General features: G+C 39.2%; 3 protein-coding genes and 1 long non-coding RNA gene across 7 annotated transcripts; all 4 read right to left on the reverse strand.

Moving 5' to 3' along the window:
- Positions 1-112: 112 nt before the first annotated feature.
- LOC135595420 (protein TRIGALACTOSYLDIACYLGLYCEROL 2, chloroplastic-like) lies at positions 113-5,132 on the reverse strand. Of its 4 annotated transcripts, XR_010480371.1 has the most exons (6): positions 4,441-5,124; positions 3,093-3,422; positions 2,059-2,174; positions 1,130-1,220; positions 903-1,047; positions 113-473 (listed from the first exon to the last, which is right to left on the reverse strand). XR_010480371.1 is itself a non-coding variant. In XM_065086304.1 (5 exons), exons 1-5 carry the CDS (start codon positions 4,933-4,935, stop codon positions 955-957), a joined length of 1,071 nt encoding a protein of 356 aa, XP_064942376.1. In that variant the 5' UTR covers positions 4,936-5,132; the 3' UTR covers positions 573-954. The 4 variants fall into 4 exon arrangements, 3 of the variants coding, with proteins under 3 accessions (XP_064942376.1, XP_064942375.1, XP_064942377.1); XM_065086304.1 differs by lacking the exon at positions 113-473 and having other exon boundaries at positions 573-1,047; positions 3,093-3,368; positions 4,441-5,132; XM_065086303.1 differs by lacking the exon at positions 113-473 and having other exon boundaries at positions 573-1,047.
- Positions 5,133-5,645: 513 nt separating this feature from the next.
- Positions 5,646-8,173, reverse strand: LOC135582415 (pentatricopeptide repeat-containing protein At2g29760, chloroplastic-like). Its single transcript, XM_065086306.1, has one exon. It carries the CDS (start codon positions 7,884-7,886, stop codon positions 5,808-5,810), a length of 2,079 nt encoding a protein of 692 aa, XP_064942378.1. The 5' UTR covers positions 7,887-8,173; the 3' UTR covers positions 5,646-5,807.
- Positions 8,174-10,061: 1,888 nt separating this feature from the next.
- Positions 10,062-10,943, reverse strand: LOC135594955 (uncharacterized). The gene is made up of 2 exons (XR_010480235.1): positions 10,580-10,943; positions 10,062-10,464 (listed from the first exon to the last, which is right to left on the reverse strand). It is a non-coding gene; the product is annotated as an uncharacterized LOC135594955 (long non-coding RNA).
- A 2,244-nt stretch (positions 10,944-13,187) lies between these two features.
- Positions 13,188-17,206, reverse strand: LOC104000402 (probable xyloglucan glycosyltransferase 1). The gene is made up of 5 exons (XM_009422432.3): positions 15,838-17,206; positions 15,436-15,744; positions 15,052-15,342; positions 14,844-14,957; positions 13,188-14,016 (listed from the first exon to the last, which is right to left on the reverse strand). The coding sequence occupies exons 1-5, from the start codon at positions 16,627-16,629 to the stop codon at positions 13,396-13,398; spliced, it is 2,127 nt and encodes a 708-aa protein (XP_009420707.2). The 5' UTR covers positions 16,630-17,206; the 3' UTR covers positions 13,188-13,395.
- Between the last annotated feature and the right edge of the window lie 2,723 nt (positions 17,207-19,929).

The following is a 19,929-nucleotide window of genomic DNA, read 5'->3' on the forward strand; positions in this document are numbered from 1 at the left end:
TTATGTCTTGCTACATGTCATCAATGCGTATCGTACTGCAGATAATTTTTACGATGTGTATGGTGATCATTTGTACAACAGAAGAGTCCAAACTTTGTTATGTATCAGAATATATCACCATCTTAAGAATTATATTTGCTTGTTCTAATGGAGTTCATGACATTTGAACTAAGGAGAGCTCAAAGTCCAACAACTACGTTTTTATGATCTCGGTAGCTAAGAACCATAATGGACACCTGAAAACATACTCATTTACAAATACACATCAAAAGAAACTATGTTGCTTACCATTTCTGCCGGGAATCGGATGATGATAAATGGTTCTGGAATCTTGGTGACAGGCCAACACTAAGGGCAAAGATTGATGAAGCAGGTTCCATCTTTGAAGTATTCGATCTCTTTGTGTGTCAAGTTTAAGATCTATCAGTTCCAGCAGCTCTTACGCAGCTTTGGCACAGCACTTGTTGAACTCCCTGTAACCATAAAGAGCAACAAAAAGATAATTACGGTTTGAGCTGGGATAAATTTGACGATCCAGACCCAAATTACTGAAATTATATTGATTCCACATCTTGAGAAGCCAACTGCTGATGGATGGAGAGTGAAGGAGTGCTCATTCCAGTATGGAAACAAAGATCTACAACATGATGATCATCTTCTCTTCATGAATACATCCAACATATTGGAAATACAGAATAAAATTAAAACTCAAAAGCAATCAGTCCATTCCTGCTTTTTGAATTCATCTCATTTTGTAATAATTGATGAAACAACATGAAAACTTCATTCCTCAGCAACAAATTGCAGCATCTGATGCATCTCTTCACATGACAAATTTGAGATACTGGTTCTCAAGATAGAGTCAGTATACTGTTTTCCATGCTCAAGTCCTTCAAGCATACCTGTGGTTAAAAGTTCCAGAGATAAGCTGGCAAAAGCCTGGCTCCAACACAATCATAAAAGTCTGCTAAGGGACTTAATTAGCATCTTCAAATTTCTCCTTGCAGCCACATCGCCTGTGAAGCCCGAGATGTCTGAGGTAATACTCTGAAAGGACATGTAGGAGTACTTCTTAAAGAGTTTTTTTGTTAAGAAACAAGATTTCAAATAGAGTACATGGATGCCTCACCTCAATGTTCTTCAGAGTAAATATGAGGGTGAAAATAGATTGCCTAGTTAGTTCAGCATTCTCAGGAGTAAGGATGGCAGACCGAACCGTCCTGCAAAATATTAAAGGTTAGTGATTGTGGACACGAATGTCTCACATGAAACTCAAGGCTGCGTCTACAAAAGAAGTTTCCTACATAGAAAAGCTTTTGATAGAAGTATACAACAAGGATAAAGTTTAAGCCGAAAAAAAAAAAAAAAACTATAGCCTGCCTTCCCATCCACAAATGGACCTCTATCAGTATGTGAGACCATCCATAAATATTGTGTCTTTCTTCTTGATCCAATATCAGGTGACAGCTTCTTTTATACTATTTGTCCTATCTCCTGAAGACAGTTGCATTAGTGCTTCATAAAAGTCCTGTGAACTGAACCTGAGCCTATTCTACAAGCAGTATCTAATCTGCAACAGCCTTATGATAAATGTTGAAATCAATGTGCTAATTTCAGGAAGTGCAGGACATTAGTTAGGGGTTCAGAAACAGCTTCAACATGACGAAAACATGAAAAGAGCAATAGCAAATTTTATTCATCAAAGGAAAGATCTTTCTAATCTGAATTATTTCTGCACATATATATATATATATATATATAGTCTCCAGACAAATTCTATGGGTTTGAGTCTTCTCATGTTCATGAGCAGGCTACACATGTATGAATGTCCTAGTTCAATCACACGACAAGATCATTATACGCTTGGCTGCTCATTTTAGTCAACCACAAAAATTTGGAATAAGAGCTTGTTGTATCTAACACAAATCTATTTCTGTTACGATAATGCTTGTTGATATGTAACGTCAATGGCAACTCGTATAAGCATGCACATGCAAGCACTTGACAATATTTGAAACAAATGAACTACCTTATACTGGTAATATTAAAAGGTTATACCTTAAATCCACAGTTGCCTCAGCTAAACTCTTGGTTAAATTTTCCACATCCTTCAACAGAGTACTATCACGTACCTCAGCTAACAAAGGTTGGACACCTTCAGCCAAGGCCTCAATCTGTTGCGTCACTACAACAAATTCTTCATATTTAAGAATGCAAATTTGATTTTTTTTATGAAAGAAAAATAATGAAATAAGAACAGCAACCAAAACAAATGCAAAATAATTCAGATTATGAATGGAAAATCTCTTTTGAAGTAAAATAGCATGATAATGAAGTGAAGCTCCTCTCATTGCCCAGCAGGAACGAAATGATTCAAACTTCATGCTGATGTACCGACTTCAAAATGTTAGGTGTGAGACACCCTTGGTTCACAAGCACAAGAATTGTGAAATAACACCAGAATTTGTTATCTAAAGATTCTAGACTACTGAGAAAATTCGACTGACACATGCTAAAACCCACACTTTCTGAATGGCCTAAAAAACATGAGGATCTACAGACACCTTATTTAGGCATAAGACCATACCAAATTATCAATGACCCTATATATCTAACAATATGATAGTAATTAAAAAATCCATTTATAACGAAAAGCAAAACATATATGAGCAAAGCAAGTCTAGTGAGAACCTATAGAAGAGGCATAATCTCATGCTTTTATGCTCCAGTGTAGGATAATTACACGAGTGATTATTAAGCTACAGAACATATCAGAATTCTGAAATAGATTAGAATAACCAAGACAATGAGCCTCCAGGAAAAGGTAAATCTCAGCAATTTAAAGAAGTTCATGATGTCCAATGATCATAGATTGTTTTTTCTTTTGATATTTCCTTTAAAGAAAATAAGTTCTTTGGATGTTCTAGTGAAATAACATCTGATCTGATAAAAGAATATAGCAGAGCCACTGGTTATGGAGATGTGATGGATTTCAGACATAAAACACCAAACTTTTTTGATCAGCAGAACAAAGATGCAGAATGATACTTACTATAAGCTATTCTAAAAAAGTTAAAAAAACTTCCTCGCACCTTTGCAAGGAGAGGTTGTGCTTCTTCTACAACAGATGCCACCTTTTCAGCCAATCTATAGCTTCGGGAAATACCAATTTCATCCATTTCTTGTCCAAGACGGGTAAACACTCCAACCAATGCATCCAAGCTTACCCCTTGCTGTCCTCTTATCTTCTCTTTGTCGCAAACAATTAGACCTTCTTTGACACAATCAGCATCAAGAGGACCAACAGAAGATTCAGGAAGTGGATCTCGTGGTGTAATATCAATCAAAGTTTCCATAAGAAGGCCAGACTGATTCACTTCAACCAAAGAATTTCGAGGTAAAATAATTTTGTCATCTTCAACCTACCATCAAGCTAAGGTTAATTACTAATTTGGAATCAACCAACCTAAGAAGCTCAGGTATAGAAAAAGCTCTCACCATATTATTATCAACATCATACATCAATATTTAGTTCTTTAGTGCATCATATAATAAAGAGATGCAGCAGCATCAGGAATCCACATGGTATAGGTGTTTAATGTGTTGTAGAGAAAATGACAACTTTTAGCATTCTAGTATCCAACTACTAGATTTTTAGCTTACAATGATGACAGAGGTTTTATAATCTCTCTTAAAATAAAACATGGTACGAAAGTTAACCCAACTCATCAACATAGTGAAGCTAACACTTCTCAACTGAACCAGAGTAGTGAAAAGAGCTGTGCTGAAAAAGTAACATATAAAAAAGTAGTAAAGATTACTGGTTAGACAACATTGACATTGATTAGAACTTTCCCACAAATATTGAGAATTTGCGACTTTAGGTCAAAACCTGATTATTGGGAATATTAAGACTGTCAAAACAAAATTTTCTAAAGGCCAAGTACTTAGAAATGAAAACAAAATTCTACTGACAGAGTGCACACAGATAAGTTAGATCATTATCTTTGATTATGTTGGATGATTGAAGCTTATGAATATACTAAAATTCAAATGGACTCATATACATGTCGAGCAGTTCAATATAGATATGCGGAACTAACAAAGTGAAAATATGCTCATGTATAATGAAAGCCTGAAAGCAAATGAACTTTAGCACTTGAAACAAGAAGTACTTGTGTGCCATATGATATCATGGTACATTGGTAGAAAAGGTGACAATAAGTGAATTATTCATATAGAGATACTAATATGTTGCATTTTAACATTGTAGGCAGTGATATTTAAGTTGCCCTCTAATCTTTTTTTCTTCCATTTTCGACAAGAAATGAGTCAAAATTAGAACATCCGCATGAACTGTCCTCAATACATTGGTTTTCCAAGGACATTCGAATTCCACAAACCAAGTGCAACCAGAGGAATTCATGCAAGCGCACTCACCTCAGCGACCGCGTCGATGCTCCTCACAGTGGAATCGACCCGCACGACACTGCCCACATTCACCCCGCGGATCCGGACGGGGGTGCCGACACAGATACCGCACGCCTGGGAGAACTGGAACACCACCTGGTACTTCCTGAACCGCGACCGCAGCTGGACTCCCCGCAGCCAGGCGATGGCGAGGGCAAACAGCACCGCTCCGGAGACCATGAACAGCCCGACCGCGCCCTCCCACACGCTCGTCCGCCCGAACCCGAAGTCGCCAAGCGGCTGCATCGTCTGCCACCACAGCGACCTCGGCAGCTCCAGGACGGCCGCCAGCGGGTTCTTCCCCTTCGCAGACGACGTCAACGGCGATTGGTTCGCATCGGAGCCCGAGCCCACCGAAGCGGCCTTAACCCGAAGGAATCGCTTCAAGGCGTGGGAAGAACTGAGGGAACTGCAGGCCGAGGGGAGAAACGGCGGCGGCAGCACCGAATTGGCGGAGGCAAACATTGGATTCGACTCGGTCCGACGGATTCAAGGAGCGAAACCCTAGAAAACAAGCATGGTTTGACAGAAGGAGAGAGGAGAAGACATGTTTGACGGAGCGACTGCAACGTGAAAGCGGAGACGGAGAGGCGACAAGCTCGCTGAGAGCATGTGGAAACCGAGGGACACGTGAACAATGTGGGCCGGGCCGCTTATCGACGGCCTTATACTTCCACTTTACCCATTGCTAAACAAAAACAATTACTTTGTTTTGATTAACATATTGATAATAATTAATAATTAATAGAAATTGATTAACATATTGTATATATAACTAATACATGTATATCAGAAGCTACGATAAGTATCCAATATGCTTTCATCCAAAATAATGATAATAATCCTATGTAATTCCATAGAAAAATTCAAACATCATTTATCTAATATGAGATTAAACTGGGATCACAAATATTATGTGTTTACACATGGATGTTAGTCTGTCAAAAAAAGAGCAAAATAGATTGATCAGATTTAACACATCAACATAGACCAAAGCATCAAATATTCTGGAATCAGAAATTATCTGGAGAATAATTATCTGGTATGTACAAGATTGGGATAGATCTAAGCTAGATTTAGTTTGGAAAATAGGTATCCCATATGGGCTAAGACTCATATACTTAAGTATTTAGTCAGAACCAAATGGCATCATTCCTATGATGAGCCAAACTCCATAGTGCATCATTATGTTTAGGCTATCAATGTCCAAAATATTCAATATCAGTACATCATGAAATTGACACTATATAAATATTTTGACTCTTTTAATTTACTTAACCATAACAAGTATAACTCCTCAACCTCAGAGATCATCACAGATGAAGCAATTCAATAGATCACCACAGATCCCGACACGAACAAGAACCATACCTGAAATGGTGAAACCTCACATTGTCTCTGACAATTATCTGCACCCCAATTATCTTGGCCATGAACTTGATGGTACTGTGACAATCTCCACAGATTCTCAAGTTCTTGAACACCCGAATGACTGATTCTCCTTTCAAGTTAAGAATGCCAAATGCAACCGCAAGTTTTTCGCTGTGACTGCACAACAATTCTTCCTTTTCCTCTTTGTCTACATCCTGTAAAACGTAATCAGTGTCGGGAAGATAACCCTCCAGCCGCATCTTCTCCCTGATCTCTTTCAGAAAACCATATATCTCGTCTCGCAGAGCGTTCCTATCGTCGCCTTTAACAAATGTGTAAACCTTGTTCCTTATCTGAACCCAGCTGCATCCAGGTACTTTTGTAACGCCTCGGTCCCTCATCTTGTCCCTCATCAACATTCTGATGCTAGAAGCATCGTCCCACAGCTTGGCGGCAACTAGTATGTTTGATAGCAACACATAGTTCCCAGGGTTCTCTGGTTCAATTTCAAAAAGATGTGCTGCTGCAATCTTTGCTAAATCCACATTCTTATACACTCTACATGATGCAAGCAATGCGCCCCATGCGCCCACCGTTGGCTGCATGGGCATGCTTTGAATGAATCCATATGCCTCCTCAAGATGACCAGCACGGCAGAGGACATCAGCCATGCAGGCATAATGATCAGCATCAGGTTGAAGACCATGTTGTGTGCTCATTGAATTAAAGATCGACTTGCCCACATCAACAAGCTGTGAATGGCTGCAACCAGTCAAAACCACCGTAAATGTGACCGAATTAGGTTTGACACCACATTCTAGCATTTGGTGGAATACTGCTAATGCATCCTCACCACATCCATGCATCGAATTTGCCAAGATCATTGTGTTCCATGCAACTGTATCCTTCCTGGGCATCTGGTTGAAGGCCTCTCTGGCCTTATCCAAGTCCCCACACTTGGCGTACATTAGAACTAGAGCTGTCAAGGGCACCATACCCTCCAAAATCCGATGCCTGAAAATGTATCCATGAATCTCTCTCCCTCTTCTTAAACTCTCAATGTAGGAGCAAGCTGGCAGTGCACTAACCACTGTGATATGGTTTGGCTTGAACCCCAACTGTTGCATTTGACCCAACATTCTGAATGCTTCTTCTGGCCTTCCATTTTGTGCAAGCCCACTGATCATGCAATTCCATGAAGCAGAGATCAAAGCAACCCCTCCAGATCTCATTAGCTCAAATAGCTTCAGAGCCTCTTCGCATTCCCCATCGACAAAATAAGCAGCTAACATCACAATCCAAGACACAGTATCTTTGTATGGAATTGTATCAAAAACAATCCTGGCTTGCCTGATACTTGAGCAACTAGCATACACATCCACTAGTCCACTACCTAGATATACATCATCCTCGAGTGCCCTTCTAAGTGCTTGACAGTGAATTTGTCTTCCAACATCCAATGCCTTTGACTCCGAGCAGACACGAAGGACAGTTGACAGAGTGACTGAATTTGGTTTTACTCCAAGATGCAACATATCACTAAAGACTTGCAATGCTTCTACCGGCATCCTGCAACTCATGCAAGCCGAAATGAGAGAAGTCCAGGAGACCACATCCTTTTGCGGCAAGTCATCGAAGACTCTCCTAGCCCCGTCATGAAATCCACATTTCCCATACATGTCGATCAGTGCATTACCCAGGAGAAGGTCCGAGGAAAATCCAAACTTGACAGCCTCCTCGTGCACCCATTTGGCTTCAACGAGATCGGAAGAATTGGCGCATGCCTTGGCCACAGAAAGCAGAACCAAACGATCAGGCTCGAGGCCCTTGTTTTCCCGAAGCGTCCGATAGAACCTTATGGATTCTTTGGGAAGATTATTCTTTGTGAAAGCAGAGATCAAGATGGTCAACGAGCGCAAATCAGGGTGTGGAATTCTGTCGAACAGGTCTCGGGCACGTTCCAGTTGGCCAGAGCTGAGGTAGGACCTCAGGAACCTGAGGGTAACATTGGGTGGGAGATCCACAACTGGAAACTTATGAACCATGTAATCTTTGGGATGAATCCTCCCGTGGAGGATCTAAAAGAATTGGCAGTTCGTGGATTGTCCAAATGTCATAAATCTACTCAGGGACTACGGAGGAAGAAAAGGAGGATAGAAAGGTGAGCTCGGATGGGAAAGTTAAAGAAGGGAGCGCGGAGTCGAAGGCATGCGGAGGAGGAGGTGGTCGAGGGAGCGAACGGAGACGAGGAGAAGTGAGAGGGCGGAGTCGAAGCCGCGCTACGTCCAAGAAATGACTCTAATTATTATTTTGAGTAATTGTTTGAAATTGGAGGATAAAAAAACCTTAAAATCGCTCCTCCTCTCTAATTTAATGTGACATGACACTTAATATTTGCTTAATTTTCTTTTGATTCGATTAAATAATTTAGGAGCTTTAACCATTTAGTTTGATAATTGACTAATTTAATTCTATGATCCATTCTAGATTTTTTTTTTTTTGTGCTCTTTATGGTTGTGTTATTTATGTATTCAAAGCAGTGGTATTTAGGTATATGACTTTTATTTTCTACATGAGAAAAATATAACTCAATCTTTTTATCATTTTGTCTAATAAATTGTTATGTCTAAAATATTGATATGATGATGATATCTCAAATTTATTTATTAAATATTAAAATTTTAAATTTTATTTTAAAAAAATTTAGAAGATATTAAATAATGTGATTGATAAAGATTTTGACTAGCATGCTTGTTGTCTTTTGTAAAAGAAAATAAAACATCGTAATTTTAAAGATGATGATGATGATAGTATGTGTATGTCACTCCTTCGAGTCACTCTCATATGTTTAAGTTGGCATCAAGAATAACGCTCTTGTTTTATTGGTACCGATCATCACCTAATGTTATATGCTGCCAAATGGTATCGGAATACATAGATAATATCCCACATTTTGAACATTTGCTAGCTTACATCTTTTAACTCATGTTGTGACAAGATATAAATAGATCACCTCATCAATTTTGCAGCAAAATCTAAGCAGGCTGGACACTGAGAATGCATCTTCGCAGCTAAATATACTTCCAAGGAATTGTGTTAGAAATGCAGTGATCCGAGGTTGAATAGATCTGATTAAAATCTAGCATAAATAAAATAAATTAATTAAACGATGATAATAATAATGAGAACGATGATGATGATGATGATGATGATGATAGTCGTCCCTAATCATGAGAGTTTAGGTGCTAGCTAACTCGACTAAGAAAGACTTCATCATCAAATCACTGTAAGATTCTGATGTCAGGATCGACATTCACCACTTAAAAAAATATAAATCAGATAAAAAATGACATTACATCTAAGAATGGGAAGAATGTTTATGAAGAAAAGATTCAGGTAAACTTTTGAAGGATGATATTGACTACATGATGTGAATTGGTGAAAGCAGTACAATCATCAGAAGGTCTTCCAAAGAAAGATCACATGACTGCAGATAAAAGAATTGATGAACGGAAGAAGCTGTACAAGTTCACAGGGTTGGGAGTACCAAATTCCATCCAGGTCACAATCGAATAGCCTTCATGTCTGCCAAAGAAGGATCACATGACTACAGAGAAAAGGAATCTCATCAATGGAAGCACTATATGTTCACAGAACATCACCAAGTCAGTATCATGTTATCTCCATGAAGTGGCTCACACAGTCACAGGCAATAATGATGAACAAGGAAGCAACAATCCATTCTGGAATACTTTATGATGAGTTAACATATCATCATCAACTGTAAGAAGAAAATGCAGTGTGTCAAACTATATACTTTGATCACCTAACTGGAATTACAAGATATGAAATAAAAATGCTTATATTGCAGTAGTTTAACCTTCTTTAGGATGATGGAGCAACTAATTATGATATAATAACAAGCATTACATCAGCTAAATATTATCTCATGGAAGGGCATGAAGCTAACTTCTTCTCTGCTGCATGAGGTGGTGGACATGAGATAGAAACAGAGATTGGAATGTTCATTAACAGGTTCTCTTTTGTGACAAATTTCTTTGACCAAACAACTTGGATTGAGATCATCTTATGGTGATACCATGAGCAACTTGAGCTTCAACCAGAATCAACTTGATACATGCACTTGTATGATGGAAAAGAAGATTTCTACTTCCAATTGTGTTCTTCTGATGAACATGAAGATCAATATTCACTACATGTATATTAAACAACTTCTCTAAGGTTGGATTTCATAAACACTGAAGTACATAGACATAGTATCCAAGTAGTTTTACATGGCATGCATATGATTCTCTCTCTCTCTCTCTCTCTCTCTCTCTCTCTCTCTCTCTCTCTCTCTCTCTCTCTCTCTCTCTCTCTTAGGTTTCCTAAACCTTTAGAATCTAAAAACCCAAATATTATCAATTCCAGCTTAAGCAGAATAATAGATGAAATCCTTGTGGCAGACAATCCACAGGCCACAGAACTAAACCACCCATCTTAATGGTGCTCCTGGGTGTAGATGTAGTCAGTGTGTGCAACCAGGGTCCTCCTCATCAAGCATTCATCCTCCCCAACTCCCACGCATTCTTCCACTCTCTCAGCCATCTCCTTCTCAACACCCTGCACTAACAACAAAAGAAAGAAGAAGATGTCAAATCGAACTATACTTCTCCTCCTCTCTTTATTTCTCTACAAAAACAGCTGAAATCGAAGCAGAGACAGCACTGATAAGTACCTGAAGACTGGTCTCTTTTGGATCCACTGGCACTGGCCTGCCTCCTGCATGGGCTAGAAAAGATGCAAAGAGAAGGAAAGAAATGAACACAAAGGTGGCCTCCTTGGACATGTTTCACTTCAGAAGAATCTGAGAAAGGAGGAAGAGAGAGAGAGAGACAAGAGAAGAGACTGGGAGAATTGGTGAGGAATGGATGGGCTGAGGGTGTTTAAATAGTATGGTGAGATTCTTTTAATATATGTTTTTTTTTTCTTTTTCAGAGCAATAAATTATATGATTATAGAATTCTTTCATTGTGATTGCAATCTGAAGTTGGTGCTTTTTGGCGGCTGTGTTGGATTGTTTCAGCAGTAGACGAGATTACATTCATCAATGCTTATACAAAGAGTACAAATCCAGCATTACGATATTTACAATATATCATTCTACATTTGTTTTCATCACTCCAACATTTATCATCTCATCATTATATATACACATAGTAATGACAATAATAAAAAATAACATCATGTCACTATAATATCTTAATAAAAGATTTCATAATTTGGATCATAACTTCATCACCGACCAAAATTAATTGGATTCAACCAAGAAGATAATGGGTCAAAATCATTAAATCGGGATGCTTGTGTCATACACAGTCTTGAGATCGGTAGCAATCACAGCCGTCTATTTTGGGTACATAGTAGGACATCAAGTGACTTAATTATCAGGAACAACGTCTCATGTGGTTGGCTGCTTACTTCACGTGATCATTGGCCCCATCTTGATTTGATTGGCCCGTGTTCGATCGAACCATATGTGAACCTAATTCCCAAGTATTGATCTTGATAGGATGCCAAAATCAATCTTTTATTTTTGTGAGTGATGAGATTTATAAGTTCAAATCAATTCGAATCAAATCATTAAGGGCTGAATCAACTCAAACTATTTTGTTTATTTAAACCGGAATCAATTCGGATTATCTAATCGACTCAAAATCAATTAATTATATTTATTAACTAGATTATAATTTTAAATTTTTAAATATATATATATATATATATATATATATATATTTAAATAAATCAATTTAATTAAATGATCCGATTAAATGACACAATAATATTTATGAAATTAAACTTATATTATTAATAAAATTAGATATTTATGTTGATTTGATTAATCAACCTGAATCGATTGATATCTTTTGAATTAAAATTAATTCAATTTAAATTGATTAATTAAATAAAAAATAATACCTTCAATCAAATTTATTTATAATTTTTAAAATTAAATCATTGGTAAATTAATTTTGATCCAATTTATTGTGAATTCGATATGATCTGAACGACCAACCCCACGCTGCAATGCTCGGCACCGTGCGAATGCAGTGTTGGCATTGAATCCCATGCGTTGTGCTTCATTAACTCTTCTCCCACCATGACGATGATGACAATGACAGTGTCCGATGAATATGACATTTTGTCTAATTAGCTTCCGTCCTCCTGAGGTCACGCATACTTTAAATTTAAGGTTTTTCTTTTTGTGATCATGTGGATAGAGAAAATATATATAATTTTTCCTCACATTAAATTTAATTTAATTTGGCATTGCCACATAGGTTTCTTATTAGGGTTTTGTGCCTCCAAGGTTTCCATGGCTTGGGCTATTGGATTCAGTTGGGTTGGCAGCAAGAACAATGGAAATTGATTTAGATTTCCAGATAGAAATTTTATTATGTATATATCTGCTTTAATTTCATAATAAAATTTAAAAATAAATTAAATTAATCAAAGTTCGATAAGAATGTCAAGTCGTAAGTATAATTTGGATTTCGATTAATTATCTCATCAAAATAGATCGTAACATCACAATAGCATCTCAATTTTAAGACCTATTTGACTTTGACAATATGTAGAATCCATTGCACACTATTTTGTGCTCATTGTTCACTCTTTGAACTTGATCATCTAAAGCATCACAACCATGTCACTGTTGATAACTTGATCCCTTGGTTCATTGCCATTGACAGATTCATGTGGTTCTTTGTTGTTTTAGGAGGTGGGCAAATACTTGATTTGTTCTATTAGAAGCATTTTGTATCCATCAAATTGCACTGAAAGATCATGGAATGAAGGTCTTAACATTCATTGATATTTGCTTTCTTTTCACTTTTTTTCAGTTGCTGTTTCAAGTTGACCAAAATAATCATAGTTTGTGTTGTAGTTATGATGAACATAGACATAAGAAAAGTTGGGGGATAAAGAACAGCCATTCTCTTGTTCATTGATGATGCTCAAAGCTTAGATAGATCAGTGTCTTGGCCAGACACATTTTTCCTTTGTATGATTATTTATTTTGTTGCCTCAGAATTGTTTTTTTTTTTTTTTTTTTTGCATGATAAGTTAAGTTGGATTCATCTTGATGGCATACTGATATTCCAATTTCCCTATGCTCTTTCATACCATAAGCCTCTTCAAAACCTCTTGTTCTGTTGACTCAAGTATGTTAATTGACTTCACTGACATTACTATAAGAAATACATTTTGTAGCAATATCTCTACCATTGAATCTATAATAGAACAAGAATATAAATTCTCTTAGGTAATAAAAGCATTCAAGCATGTTGAACTGTAAGTGGAATTTAATTTGAACCAAAAAAGAAAAAATCTTACAAAAGAATAAGACCTGAAAGAATGAAATCTTACAGGCTACAAGTGGGACTATCTACACCTCCACAGTGAGTAAATTTTACATCAAATCCTTTACTAACATTATGTGATACCACTGCTCAGCCCTCATGATGAACATCACTGTGGATTACTCTGATTCTTTTACTCAATCTGCTCGCCGATCAGGTCGAGACCCACCAAGAGGAATGAGATGCCCTGGAAGAGGAGGAAGTAGAAATGTATGCCCTGGGCCGACAGCAAGCTCCGTGCCGAAGCTGTCAACAGAAGGAATGCAAGTGCAAGCTCCTTCCGATAGATCCTGTTGTGCTTCTTCTTCGACTTCTTCTTAGGCTGGGGCTCTAGTTCCGCAACAGCTTCAAGGTCTGGTGCCGAGGCCCCTCTTTGCTGCTGAGGCTCTTTCTCGACTAAAGAATATAGATCACCCTCGGAGGACCGGCCTGATTTCTTGGTGACGACCCATTCGTAGGCGCTTCCGAGCTGGAACAGGCCCGAGATCATGGCATTGAACTTGGTCACGGACATGGTGTTCTCAAAGAGGAGATATGGGACAATGAAAGGGAAGGATCTTGGTGCAGGCAGGATGTTGAGGAAGGACATGGTGGCGGGGATGTAGCAGACTATCCATGCGGGGAGCTCTGCTTCTGGGACAAACATTGTCATGGGAAGGATGATGCAGAACAAGGTGAAGGAGTAGAAAGGCAATATTAGTTTCCGCAGGAGGAAGAACAGAAATATCAAGTTTGACTTCTTCCAGAATCCAATCTGCAACATAGATTAAATAGGTTGTCGGCATAAGGAATTTCCTTAACAGATCATTTCAGGGAGAAAAAACATTCAGTATGAACCCAAAAAAAGATTGAAATTTCAACAAAATTGGTTGTTTCAGGGTTCAGAATTCAGTAATACATAGACCGACGAAAATTGGTAACAATGGTTGACTTGAATCATCAAGAAAGAACAACTAAAACAAGGGAACAAAATCAAAGCATTGAAACTATCAGACTGCAGAAATATATCCTCTACAAAATGGTTACAGCAATGCAAGGTCAACCTCCATACCCAAGTTCGGGATATGTTGAACCAAAGAAACATGGCAATATGAATAAAAACTCACAGGAGACAAGGATAGTATCAGATGTATAGTACGCTAACGTACTGAAAAAAGGGAAACAAAAAAGAGTTACATTCTTCTGATATCATTTCAAATTCTTCAAGATACAGGATTCAAATATTAATCCCAATACCCAAGTTCAATTTGATCTATTCCTGTGAAAATACTATCTCAATGTGACATAAAAGGCATGAGTATATCTATTGAATTGAGCATAGTTTGCTTCTCAAGATGGCAGGAATCGAACAACTTCTTAATTGGAAACATAGCCAATTTAAAGCCACACAATTTTATGGTTTTGCTTTGTCGGGCATGTCTTTTCTGTGATTTTGATGTGTATCAATGACACAGAAATTCGGATACTTTCATCTCTTTTTGGGAGAACTTCAACTAAGAAGGTTATATTTAGTAAAGAAGGCATTAAAAATGTTGCTTCATATCGTAGTGTACTTGAAATAGTGAACTCAGTGAATTATACCTTGGATCGTATAATGTCTGGCAAGCAGAGTCTAAATAACTGCATCGGGCCAGAATGCCATCGATGTTGCTGCTTCCTGTAAGCCTCGTATGACTCCGGCAGTTCACATTGGCACTGCAAGTAGAAGATTCAGAATAAGTAAGCATTCATAGACTTGATTCGGTCCTGAATTCTTCTTCAGTGTTGAGAAATCCTAAAGATACAGTACCTCCACATCATTGAGGTAGATGAACTTCCATCCTTGTAAATGAGCTCTGACAGCAATGTCCATATCCTCCACCGTCGTTCTCTCCAGCCACCCTCCTGCATCCTCCAGTGCTTTGATCCTCCAAACTCCAGCCGTCCCATTAAACCCGAAGAAGTTGAGGAATACTCCATTCACCTGCTGCTCCACCTCAAAGTGGAAGCACAGATTTATGTTCTGCAGCCGGGTCAGCAAGTTCTCATCCTTGTTTACAAAAGACCATCTCGCCTGCACCAAACCAAGCTCCTCGTTGTTCTGCAAGTCCCAACAGGCAAAAGCCATGAGTTACATATACTTCAGCATTATGCACGCTTAAGGATGTTGTTCAGATTGGTTCTTGAAGCCGACCTTGAAATGAGGAATGGTCCGCTTCAAGAAGTCCGGGGCTGGCTGGAAATCGGCATCAAAGATGGCCACGAACTCATAATCCTTCACGTAGCTGCAATTCATGGCCGACTTGAGATTTCCAGCCTTGTAACCTTGTCGGATCACCCGGTGCCGGTACAAAATGTGGGCGCCATTCTGCTGCCATTTCTCAACTTCCTCCTTGATCAATGCCTGCGTCGTGGCATCGTCGGAATCGTCCAACACCTGAACTAGGATGTTGGATCTCGGCCAATCCAAATTACACACTGCGGCGATCGATTGCTGGTACACCTGCGACATGCCAAAAGCAAAGAAGACTATAGCTTTAGCCATGAAAAGTCGTGGAATCCGATTCGTGACGTCAAAAACCTTTGCCGAGCTCACCTCTTTCTCGTTGCACATGGGAATCTGGACTAACACCATCGGGAAATCCTCGCCGCCGGACTCGGGGTCCTTGGACTCGGATCCAATGGCTTGCTTCGGAACGGGTTTGATGTTCTTGTAGCGGATCCAGAAGCAACCGAGGCAGAGGATGAGGCGGTCGGCGCTTTGAATGAGGAAGAGGATGACGCAGGCGTCGGCGAGGAACTGGAGCGGCGGCGCGATGTACTCCGCCCGGATTCGTACCCAGTCGGAGTACAGCGACTCGAAGAGCCCCCGGATGCCGAAGGAAGAAGGCAGCAGCACCAGGCGCTGCAGCTCGGCGGCGCCCAAATGCCAACCTTTCGCGTAGGCGGCGACCTCGAATCCCAGGAGAAGGAGCGAGAGCCAGAGAAAGACCTTGATGCAGGAGTAGAACCGGGTGCGCAAGACGGGGCTCTCCTCAGGCGGCGAAGAGGCGGCGTCGGAGTCGGTCCGCCCGGAGGCCACGCGCCGGCGGACTGCGGACGCGAGGCCGACGGCGGCGGAGGCGAGGGAGGTGAGGCACCCGGCGGCACGGTGGGCTTTGAGGAGGAGCACCCACGTGATCTGCTTCGCGTTCTTCCCTCGGCCGCCCTTTCTCGCCCCGCCTCCGGAAAACTCTCCCTGGCCGCCGCCACCGCCGACGCCGTACTCCTCCTCGTCATCGTCGGGGGAGGAGATCTCCGAGATGGACCAGTTGGGGTTCTCCATCTTCACGATCACCGACGTCCCGCGGTGGGCATCCTTCCCCCACCAGTCGAACGACGGCGCCATTGCCTCCTCCTCACAAGAACAAACCACACCTGGACCCGACCAAGATCCCACCTTTCCCACAAATCTGATGCCGAGATCTCTGTCTCTTCACAGACTAAAGATCAAAACCGAAGCTTGACAACGCAATGCGTCTTCGCCCGGCGGGAGAGACCCAAAAAAGGCGAAATCTTCACAAGAAGAAGACACGCTCCGTCGGACTCTCTATCTCCCCATCGTTCTGAGACGAGCTGCTGCTGCTGCCGCCGCCGCCGCTCTCCTCTCCCCTCCCGCAATAAAAAGGGCACGACGACAAATCCAATCAAAAACAGCTCAACACTTACCCCACCGATCCGAGACAGGAAGAAAACAGAGGCACAAAAATGGGCTCTTTAACTCTTGGATAAGATTACCGCGATGGAGTACGAAGCCGCGGCGGAGGTGGGTGGGGTGGCGTTTAACGCGTTCGATGGTGTTGGAGGAAAGCGGGGTTACAGCTGGAGATGCGACTCGGACGCGATCAAACGGTGGTCCTCCTCCTCCTCCTCCTCCTCCTCCTGCTCTTTCTTTATTGGTTTCCCTTACTCCAATAAAGATGGATTCTTTCTCTCCAGCGCAGCTCAAAGTATGCTAAGAAACTAACGAGAAATTAAAAGGAAAATTTATTATGTGAAAAAGACACCCCGACGAACATGTGAAGTAATTGAAGGCGCAATTCCCTTTTTTTGACCGTTGATTTCTTCGACAAACAATATAGCAAACAACTCCTAAATGCACCGTAAAGTCTTGACTAATTACATATTCCTCTTTTAGTTATATCTTTTAATATGTTAATTTTTATATTTAAAATTTTTATTTAGTTATAAAAATAAAATAGTTAATCTTATTTACCTTAACATCATCGATTTTATCTCGTTAGCATTATACTTCTTAAGTTTAAAAATTTTATATTGAAATATCAAAGTGAAATATTTAATCTTATTTATCATTATACCATCGGTTTTATCAACGGAAGATACAATAGTACCTGCATAACGTCATATCGCTCTGTTTCACCTGCTTCCAATATTGATGTAAATGTAGATGGCTCTTCTTTATCATCGTTGATGTTCGAATAAATATCAACAAGATTAATCGTCGTATCGTTGTCATCGATCATTATTTATCTTTTTGTCTATTGTTTACGTGTCATTCATTTACATGTTGTCACGTATTGTATCTTTCGTTGATAAAATCATCAACGTTGGGATAAATAAAATTAAATAATTTTATTTTTATAATTATATAAATTTTAATATAAAATTTTAAATCTAATGATCAAAATGTAAAAAAGGTCAAACTAAAACCTAATATATAATTACCCCATAAAAACTTCTTACCTATGGTATCATGTCACATACGCATAATTCCGGCATAATACATTTTCATTATACTTGGATGGTAATATACGAACTTAAAAAACACTTTCAACATCAAAATAAGTCTCGACATTTCTTGTGTCGATAAACAAAAAAATTAATTGATCCTAAATAATTCGGCCACTATAGATTGCTATCTTTTTTTAGTAAGATTACCGTAATTGTGTGATAATAATTTATTTTTTTGGGTAAATTTACATATATTTGCCTCCAAAGTCCTACAGAAGTCAAAGTTGCATAAATATCACGGTCATTAATTTTCGTCAATCGTCAATTAGCATCACAAAGTTGAAACTGCAAATATTATTAACTCCTTGTAGAAATATTATTCATCCTTAAATTAAGTAATTTTTGTTTTATTCTTTTATATTCAAATTTTCAATGAAAATAACATTTGGTGGATATTAAATATTAAAAGGAGCAAATATGTTATTTTCAAAACTTTGGAAGGAAATATATGTAAAGGTACTTATTTTTTGGATGATAATGGGAAATTAATTATTCATGACTCTACCGGTGTTAGAATGATGATGAGATTCATTTGATCGATCGATCATTGATGTAACCTGTATGCTTGTATGCTCGTGAGGAATTTTTCGTTTTGAACAATGAGCGTATTTGATAGTGATTTTGTCTTTTTATGTAAGCTCTAAAAAACTCTTATAAAAATAAGGAAGCTCCGACAAACTTATGAGCCTTTAATTCTCGTACTCCTTAATTAATGTGAGACTTAATTTTTTATTTTTCTTTCAAAATCATTCAAATTTATTATAAATTTAAGAACTTTTTTGGAATACTATCTAACACAATTTTATCAAACCTTTCCATGAAACCTCTAAATCTCGATTCGATTCAAGCCCCTTACAGTTTATAAGATTATCAAATTAGCCCGAATGAAAAATAAGGATGCATTATATTTTACTTAAAACTATATCAGATCTCAATTTATTTATTTTTTCGATGATAAAAAAAATCCTTTTATGGAAGGAATGAGAGAGAGTGTTCAGATCGGATCTCGGCCGTCCATAAAGGCAGGCGTTGTCGTCGTCCCAAAGTAGACAGCAACAAAATGACCGGAGGGTAAATTTGAAATTCTACCATTTTGCCGTTCGGGAACTGACATCGTCGTCCTGCGGTAACGGATCGGCCCGTCACAGGACGGCCTCGGGAGCTCTGCCGCGCGACAAGCGTCAGCAAAGCAGGCGCCCGTGATCAGGGGCCCCACGCGGACCCGGCCCGTGACGTGCCCGCGTTGTCTTGCTGTCTGCGCCCTTTTTTTGGCGGTAGCCATTCGCCGGTGTCATTATTATATGTTATTTTGCTTCGAGCTTTCGCTTTCCTTACGACCACTCCACGGAGAAAGGCGCCATGGAGTCGCCCCCTTTTTCCAACGTTCGAGAGTGTTTTGAAGTTTGAACTCTTCAGACCTATCTTCCCGTGTAATCACCTCAGGTATATATATGTATACCAATGGATGCAAGATTATTGACTGACTGCAAGAATATTACTTCTTAGTCATTATTTTCTTTTCTTCTTAATCATTATAGTCTTAATGATCAACAGATAATTAGCCTCTCCTTTTTTTTTTGTTTAACTACGATCTTCCGTATGTTTTTTCAATGTATAAAGCAGAAGGTTTTGGACTGCAGTAAATGCTGAAAACCTTCTGACACATGTACTACACCAAACTCTATGTAGCAAGCAAAGTGACGACACTTAATATTCTATTATTTTTATGTAATGTGTTGTGTGAAAGGGTTGGTTCCTTCCTGTTCCATGAACTATGAGTTGAATCCTTCAAAGCATTGCAGCTTGGCATCTGTAAGCATGTAGTCTAGTCTGGAATTTTGATCTTGTAGCAGAGTGATATGGTGGCATCATTACAAATGTCAAGGTGCAGTGCCCT

The sequence above is a fragment of the Musa acuminata genome, chromosome BXJ1-10 (assembly GCF_036884655.1).
Source record: "Musa acuminata AAA Group cultivar baxijiao chromosome BXJ1-10, Cavendish_Baxijiao_AAA, whole genome shotgun sequence".
NCBI classification, from domain to species: domain Eukaryota; kingdom Viridiplantae; phylum Streptophyta; class Magnoliopsida; order Zingiberales; family Musaceae; genus Musa; species Musa acuminata.

Coding starts and splice junctions, on each gene's coding strand:
- LOC135595420 (XM_065086303.1), bottom strand. CDS start 4,935: ATGTTTGCCTCCGCCAATTCGGTGCTGCCGCCGCCGTTTCTCCCCTCG. Junction 3,423..4,440: donor GCATCGACGCGGTCGCTGAG/GTGAGTGCGCTT, acceptor GCTTGATGGTAG/GTTGAAGATGACAAAATTAT. Junction 1,221..2,058: donor GAGGCAACTGTGGATTTAAG/GTATAACCTTTT, acceptor AATATTTTGCAG/GACGGTTCGGTCTGCCATCC.
- LOC135582415 (XM_065086306.1), bottom strand. CDS start 7,886: ATGGTTCATAAGTTTCCAGTTGTGGATCTCCCACCCAATGTTACCCTC.
- LOC104000402 (XM_009422432.3), bottom strand. CDS start 16,629: ATGGCGCCGTCGTTCGACTGGTGGGGGAAGGATGCCCACCGCGGGACG. Junction 15,745..15,837: donor CCATGTGCAACGAGAAAGAG/GTGAGCTCGGCA, acceptor GGCATGTCGCAG/GTGTACCAGCAATCGATCGC. Junction 14,958..15,051: donor TCTACCTCAATGATGTGGAG/GTACTGTATCTT, acceptor TTCTACTTGCAG/TGCCAATGTGAACTGCCGGA.